The 8,919-nt window shown below is 27.8% G+C and overlaps 1 protein-coding gene across 1 annotated transcript; it reads right to left on the bottom strand.

Annotated features, from left to right (window-relative positions):
* Positions 1 to 2,096: 2,096 nt before the first annotated feature.
* On the bottom strand, positions 2,097 to 5,308 carry LOC142321580 (uncharacterized). Its single transcript, XM_075359787.1, has 2 exons — positions 5,153 to 5,308; positions 2,097 to 2,842 (listed from the first exon to the last, which is right to left on the bottom strand). Exons 1-2 carry the CDS (start codon positions 5,174 to 5,176, stop codon positions 2,609 to 2,611), a joined length of 258 nt encoding a protein of 85 aa, XP_075215902.1. The 5' UTR covers positions 5,177 to 5,308; the 3' UTR covers positions 2,097 to 2,608.
* Between the last annotated feature and the right edge of the window lie 3,611 nt (positions 5,309 to 8,919).

Raw genomic sequence — 8,919 nt, 5'->3', positions numbered from 1 at the left:
GTACACAGCATTCTGCCCGACGTAAAATATTTCTGGTGACACTCCGTGTCATCTCAGGATCGTTTCGTGTAAATTCAATAGCATCTCGTATTTTACTAACTCTTATTTAGTATTAACTTTTTGCCGGTATACTACCGTTTTCGTATGGCCCCCCAAATGAAGTAATCTTGTGGCGTTAAGTCAGGCGATCATGGTGGCAAATCGATTTGTCCACCACGTCCAATCCAGTTTAAGAAATTAGCATACAAATGAATTCTAGCTACTAAAGAAAACTGTGGCGTTGCACCTTCGTGCTGGAAAATCGTTTGCAATCTAATTTGTAAAGTTACATTCTCCAGAAGAGCCGGAAAATTATTTTTCAAGAAATTAACGTTTGCATCTCCCGTATGGTTTTCATTGGAAACAAATGGTCCCAAAAGTTTTTCGTAAATAATGCCAAACCAAAAATTAATGTGAAATTTATGTTGTAAACTAGTTTCCACAGTACCATGTGGATTGTCTTCGCTCTTTAAACGACTTTTTTTAGAATTAAAGATTCCGTTTCTCATAAAAGTGGCTTCATCAGTAAATAAAATTGAATTTTTTACCTTATCAGCGTTTTTTTTTTTTTTGACACAAGTTTAACAGCTAGGGGTAATCTGTTGGCCGCAAATTTTGAACCTTCTGCAGGCGGAAAGGATATAGATTTTCTTTCCGTAGAATGCGCCACACTTTGTTTTTTAATAAACCAGTGCGACATGAAATTCGCTTTGTACTAGTGCCTGGGCTACGCTGAATCACACATTGATTTACTTGGTATTCAACAGAAAACGAAAACGTTGGAGATAACCCTTATATTGATTCACCGAAGAAACGGTTTTCGTATTTGGAATCCCGCCTTTCAGGAAATCTCTATATTCACGTCGAGCAGGTTCATAATTTTCGTTACAAAATCCATAAACAAAAATTATATTGGCATTTATTCCTCGATAGAAAATTGAAACTGCATTTTTACCCTACGATATGATAAAGCTACACTCGTTTTATTTGTATAATAATTTATGACAATAGATTCAAACAAAGTACATAATTTTCATTATTGATCAGCTAGTATTGCCAGCCTGCAAAATTAATTTTTTTAAAAATATTTCTAACGTAACATACACTTCAGTTTATTTTCTTACGGAATTATTTCATTTTACCTGAGTAAATTATTGAATACACACAACTAAATTATTATTTTATAAATTTTTATTTCTTTTAAAATTATTTTCAGTAATTAGCGTTTTTATTTTTAAAAAGAATGTTCATTACTAAATCTTCCGTGGTATGTATCGTTTAACAAAGCTACTGTACCTAAAAAAAAAAAATTGTTTTTCAACAGCGAATATTGTGTTTTACGTTGTATATCGTAAAAATTATTGGAGTTACAGTTCTGCGACCTATTTTAACCTACTTCCCAGCTTAAATTACATAAGAAACTAACGTTTCTCCTTAATTTTGGTCCCAAAAATGACAGTAGGACCTTTTTTTATTAGAAGAGCTGAAATCCGGGTAAAATATTTCGTTAGCCGTGACTCGAAAACAAAGCGTTTCCATATACATTTTTATAATGAACTTTTTTTCATTATTTTCACTAGTAGAACATATCCTGAAAGTTTCTCCGTTTCTTTGTGGGAGACTTTGTACGTAGATAACAAACAGATTGTGATTGATTTTAGATTGTGATTTTTTTTGGTGAGACTTTGGATTCTATCTTTGTTTCTGCAAACCAGTATACGAATTGTGCTTTTTCTTGAGGCAACGCCATGGTACTGAAGCTCGGGCTTATAATAGACCGGCCAGTGCAACACTAACTCGGCTGCTACCTGATGGAGAATGTGTAAATTGAAACTTAACTGTTGTTGCTTCAAGATTATGCATAATACACGATTGATTGCTGCAAAATAAAATAAAATTCCTGTATTTATTACAGGATTATCAAAAGTGACCTATTTCTTTATACAGACTTCTTCAAAGTTACTTAGGGTTATAATAAGTAAGTTATTTAAACTTATTTTGTATAGGAAGTTGTAGGTTAGTTAAATTATTTTAAAAAATAAGAAAAGACAACAGTATTGGTTGTAAATTAATTTATTATTTTAAAGAACTTAAAATTAAAGACAAAATTTATACATAAAAATGAACGGTAACAAAATTTATCTGATTTTAATATTATATTTTTAATTATTAATTAGTATTTAATAAGTAATAAATAAATAGTTTTATGACTTTTATTACTTTAACTAATACTAGATGTTTACATTAGAAAAAAAATTGGAACCATGTTGTATGTATGATAAAACTTTTTAAATAATTTGTTTAATGCGATGTAAAAAAGAATAAATAAATAAAAAAAAAAAAAAAATGAAAATTAAGAAAGTTTATTTTTATCACTGTTTTTCGTTGAAAAAATATTTTCTACTTTCATAATTTGTATAAGTTTTGTTTAATCGTGAAATGTGCACTTATAAAATGTTGATAAATATTTTTCATTTATTAATGTGATTCTAATTTATGATTATTTACAATATTTATTTTTGGATGGGCGATTGATTGATTGAAAATTTTTTTATGATTGCGTTTCACATTAACCGTGATGATGTCCGTGATGATTACCTCCATATCCACCTCCGTATCCACCTCCATGTCCACCATGTCCACCACCATGGTGATAACCGCCACCACCGTGGTTACCATGACCTCCATGACCTCCATAACCTCCTCCGTGACCGTGACCACTGTATCGGTTGGGGCCTGGTAATGCTTCGGGTTCTGGTGCTGCCAATATCATCGGCAATATTGCGAGCACTGCCACCAAAACCTATTTAACATAGAAAGTAAATAAACATTTTTAAGATAATAGAAGAAAATAGTTAATATCTTTAATGTTGTGGCACGCGTGCAATAAATATATTTGCGCTGTGAATAATTAGTGGTAGTCTAGTATAGCAAAGTAATTAATCATAACCATATAGTAACGAAATGAAATTGTGATCTTTATGTTAAGTAATTTTAGTTATACAAAAATAAAATAAAATTTAAGTAATTTAAATAAAAAGTAAACTTAAATAAATAAAAAAATTTAAGTAATTTACTTTTTTTTTTAATTTGAAAAGTAATAATATTTTGAGATAAACACCAACAATTATTTTGTCTTATAAATACAAAAATTTTTCAGATAACAGTTTAATAATTAAATAATTCTTATATACTATTTTAAAGGTATTCAAATATTTTTTGTATGAAATATTTCAATTATCACTTTTCAACATTTTTTTTTAATCCGTAAGTAAACTGTATATCTTAAATGTTCTACTCCAGTACAGTCTTTTAAAGAAATATTCATTAGTAGGCAATGATAACATAATTTTTATCCAATTCTAAAATTTTTAAATAACTCAAAGGATGCAGATAAACTGGATATCTTCGCTACAACACAATATATACAATTTTTAACTACAAATACCTTCTCAAAAACAGTCTATTAAGCAAACTCCCCTACACACCAAACCGCAATTTAATCGAGACTGTATGAAAGAAAAATATAAAAGTCACAATACATTGTGCTTGAAAAAATATTGTTTTGATATACAAACGATTAAAGTTTTAATTGTATAATATTCATTACGTAATAATAAGATATAAATAAAATAAAATTTAACTAAGGTTAAATTAAGATTATTAGATATGTTATCTTTATTCTTCACAAGAAAGTGTTGTTTTGTTGCTTTTAAATGAGTTCATATTTATTGATTTTTTTTTCTTATTAAGACTCAATTTTAATGGAAAAACAATATAAAGTAAAAAACATTTTCATGAATAAGACAGACTGATATCATAGTCACAGTTTGGAAAAAAATTGAAATTTTTACAAGTATAATTTTATTAATAAGTATACAAAAAGATAAAAATCTGATATGGACGCAACATGACTTCCTTGTATTCCTATTAAATTATATATATTTTTTATATTACTTTTTTTTCACATTTTTTTTGTTATTGAATATTATTTATTGTAAATTTTTTTTACAATCAGAAGTTAATAATTAATTATTAATAAATCAATATATTTAAATTTAAAAAAAAAATGAAATGAAGTCGCATTTGAACCTTTGTACCTTCCCCTAGTAAGATTAGAATATTTCATTAATTAAACATTTATTTGGCTATAACTCTGGAACCAATGAAAATAAGTACCACTTACGATATACCGTTGAAAATCTCTCAATGAGGGCTTATTACTGCAGGTAAGAAAAAGTCAAAAATCCAAATTTTTTGAATTTTGGGCTTTTTTGGACATTTTTGGTCCAGTGATTGCAATCAAAAGGGGAAGTGCACAAATAGATGTTACAACAGTCCTAAATCCAAAATTTCAACATAATCGTTTTTGAGTTATGCGAGATGAATACGTACGTACGTACGGTACGTTACTGTACGTACGTATGTAGTTCCTTGTACGAAGTACAAGGAAATAAAGATTCAAAATAATTTGATTTTTAAATTTTTTCTTCTTTTCTTTTTTTTTTTAATAAATCTGAGTAACTATATTTCTTGCGGTAAATACATGAGGATATCACAAAAAAAAAAAAATTAGAAAATAATTGAAGAAAGCTTTAATGTAGATTATTTGAGTAAATATTTATCACGGATTTAAAAAAAAAAAACAATTTATTATTTAAAAATTCATGAAAAGATTAATAGTTAAAGAAAATTTTTTAAATGGATTTTGAATAAGTCGATGAGAAAACGTTTAAAATGGTTTGGTATTTTATTAAAAAAGGCAACGAAAACAACCCTTTCTCGTAAGGTCAAGTATTATGTAAAGTTACACGAAAAAACAGCTTTGTTGTCTCGTTTGATAAAGGTGGATATTTTTAAGAATAATTGATTATTTTTTAGCAAATATTGCACATTCATAACTATAATAATAAGGTAACATTTTCAATTTTCTATATATCAGTCTAAATAATTTTTTTTTAAATTATTTTATTTTGAGACAATGTATTTTCTTATTTATATAAGAAACATTAAATAAATACAAATTTATTATAAAATGTTTTATAAATGAAATAATGTTTTATAAATGTTATAATAGATATTTTTATTAATAAAAATCATTTTATGTACTTACGAATAAGAATAATCGACAAGCCATGGCTATATACGGTTTATGTGATGTTTCTACGTGGATAGTTGTTAGCGAGTAACGTATGTAGATAGTGTATGTTATGGAACCTGTTAATAAACGTTGTCTTTTTATACGTTCCCACTTTAATGAAAGAAGGTCATCCAATCGAATCCGATTGGTCGATTTAGTATACAAATCAGTAGTACTACTTTGGTATATGGTAAGGGGAGGATGCCCGAGCATCAAAACAAGTACAGCTACATTATGTTTACGCTACCCTAATTATTCCTTTGCAATCGAGTAACAAAGTAGTACGTAATTAATGTTTACATAAATGATATAAAGGTTGTTATTTTAAATAAAAATTATTAATTTCGTATTTCGTAAACATTCAGGGAAAACTTGCAAATATATTCTTCTATTACTTTTTGTATATCTATATGTATTGAGTCTGTCGAATTCGTCCAGGAATTTATATTTTTTTGGTAAAATGTCAAACTGTTTTTGTTTTCGTATGCGAATTTTTTTTTTTGTGTTATTTTAGTAATATCTGTAAAAATAAATACTAATAATTTTTTGTACTTAGCTTATTTTATCGGCGGAGCCTTCTGCGTTGTTACAAGAAAAATTTTGTTCATAGATTTAATTTTTAATCTATTTAAATTTTGTTTTTTTATTTATTTACTTTAATTTTACATCACTGAAAAATAATCACAAAATATATTTTTCCTGTTTAATATGTTTTTAATACAAAAAAAAACAAAACAAAAAACCCTTTTATTATAATTTTTTTAATAGACTGATGTATTAAATATAATTCATTCCATAACTTAATTTGCAATATTTTTATTTAATGTAAAGTTTATTTTTCTGTTCAACTAGTAGGATTTTTTATAATATTTAAATATTATGCATTGTTAATTTATTTCTTTAAATCATCTATTTGCTTACCATCGATTAATCAACGATGAATAAATTACAGTTTTTCAAATCCATTTAGTAAATGATTTTTAATGTGAATCATTTAATGTAAAATATTTCCAAATAAAACATTATCTGCACTTTTAAAGACAAATATTTGAATCAAGATTAATTTAGAATAATTTGAGAACTGACAAGATCTTGTTTCAAAATTTTATTTATATTTTATATATATATATATATATATATATATATTATTAATTCTAACTGAGAGTAAAAAGGATTTAGAAGAAACAAAAAATGGCATAGATGAAGTCCTACGCAAGAACTATCGCATGAAAACAAGAACAAAACAAAAGTAATGAAATGTATTAGAAATAATAAAGATGGACCACTGAATGTGAAAATAGGAGGAGAAAAAATTATGGAGGTAGAAGAATTTTGTTATTTGGGAAGCAGAATTACTAAAGATGGACGAAGCAGGAGCAATATAAAATGCCGAATAGCACAAGCGAAACGAGCCTTCAGTCAGAAATATAATTTGTTTACATCAAAAATTAATTTAAATGTCAGTAAAAGATTTTTGAAAGTATATGTTTGGAGTGCCGCTTTATATGGAAGTGAAACTTGGACGATCGGAATATCCGAGAAGAAAAGATTAGAAGCTTTTGAAATGTGGTGCTACAGGAGAATGTTAAAAATCAGACGGGTGGATAAAGTGACAAATGAAGAGGTGTTGCGGCAAATAGATGAAGAAAGAAGCATTTGGAAAAATATAGCTAAAAGAAGAGACAGACTTATAGGCCACATATTAAGGCATCCTGGAATAATCGGTTTAATATTGGCGGGACAGGTACAAGGAAAAAATTGTGTAGGCAGGCAACGTTTGGAATATGTTTAGGGATGTAGGATGTAGGGGATATACCGAAATGAAACGACTAGCACTAGATAGGGAATCTTGGATAGCTGCATCAAACCAGTCAAATGACTGAAGACAAAAAAAAATATATATAAATATATGCAGAATAACAAAATTTGGTAACGTTTAAATAACTTTTGAAAGAATAATGGAAAAATGAAATTTTGCAGATCCTCCTTCCACAAAACAATCTATTTTTCATTATTAGACGCTACTGTGATGTATTATTTATGCTGTTTCTGAAACCAACCGTGAAAAATGTTTAATGGTCGCCATTTTGGTTAAGGTATATAATCTGAAGTTTTTTTATGACAAAGTGTTTCTTTTTCAATGATTTTGAAAAGGGTAGACAAGATCCTACAATTTCAATTTAAAATTTTTGAGTTGCTTCACTTGGAGTGGGGTGGTTTCATACAGAAAACCAATACCTTTCGAGGGAGTACGTTTGTGGTACGTTTGATACATTTTACTTTCCTATGTTAAATGTTAAAAAGTTATTTAAGTGTTAAAAAGTAATTAAAATTCTGTATATTACAGATAAAATGAAACATTTTTGAAAATTTAAACAAAAGAATAGATTTTTATTTCTAAATATTCAAAGAAATTATAAAGCGACTCAAAGAATAAGAAACTACGAGAAAGTTATCGTTTAATTTTTAGAATAAAATAAAAATTAAAGAGCTCCTATTTTTGGTACATGTTATTCTCAATCTCCATAACCTTTTTAAAAAAAAGTAAATCATACGAAGTTAATACAGTGTTAAAACATGAAGTTTTATCTTTACATTTAACAATTTTCAAGTTAATTTTATTATTGTTAGGTTCTTAAAAGCCCGAATTTTGAAAATGGTGGTTGTAAATAAAAAAAATAAAAAATTTGTTTGCACGGTTCTGTTATTCTATTTATGGAGTTATGTAACTATTCTGTCCATATCTCCACCTGAATAATATATACAACTCACATACAAACACTACAGTATCTGGGATTGCAACTTGATCGTCGTTTAATGTGGATCGATCACATAAAAGAGAAGAAAAATCAATTAGATATTAAGCGAATGCACTGGTTGCTAAGCAGGTGATTTCCTTTGTTTCAATCAAACAAATTACTACTATATAATGTATTACTAATAATATATAACATGAGCTACGGCATACAGCTATGGGGAACATCGTGTAACAGCAACGTTGAGATCATCCAGCGGTTTCAAAACAAAGTATATAGGATCTTAACAGACGCGCCTCGATTTGTAAGAAACGGTGAGATTTACGAAAATCTAAAGATACCATACATTCGTGAGGAAGCCCAACGTTTAAGTGCGAAATACATAAGTAAACTAAATGAATATGTAAACTATCTAGCGGTGAATCCGTTGGGATCTGTTATAGGAATATTAGACTTCTAAAGAGGCAACACTGTTGGACCTGGGTTATGCTGCTTAGTGATGGAATTTTACCTTTCAGAACTACAGGATTTTACTTTTCAGAACTAAAATATTAATTATTTATGATCATAGTTTGTATATTAGATTTACTTTCTTATATTTTTGTATTTCTTTTATGTATTTGCTACGAGAGATAATTCAACCGTCGATTAGAATTATTTGAGGATTATTGATATACCGAAGACTATTGTGGTACTCGTGCTCTCGACGATTAATAATTTATTATTAAATAAATTATTAATCGTCCTGCTGTCGTTTGTTTGTGTTTATTGGACTCCTTTAATAATTTGTTTCTTATAGTAATGCATTATTTTTATTTTTTTTCATTGTTATTATTTTTATGCGTTTTGTTATTACGCTTATGTTGGTAAATACTCCTTATGAAGAGAAGTAATGAAAACCATTGGTGTCGGTATTCACAAGGGTTATTTTTCGGTACTTTACATTCGTGTCATTATTTGTCAATCCTTATGGTTTCGATTGCA

This window comes from Lycorma delicatula, chromosome 3 (assembly GCF_047948215.1).
Source record: "Lycorma delicatula isolate Av1 chromosome 3, ASM4794821v1, whole genome shotgun sequence".
Taxonomy (NCBI): Eukaryota; Metazoa; Arthropoda; class Insecta; order Hemiptera; family Fulgoridae; genus Lycorma; species Lycorma delicatula.
The sequence above is the reverse complement of the archived record's forward strand: the minus strand, read 5'-3'. Positions and strand labels throughout refer to the sequence as shown.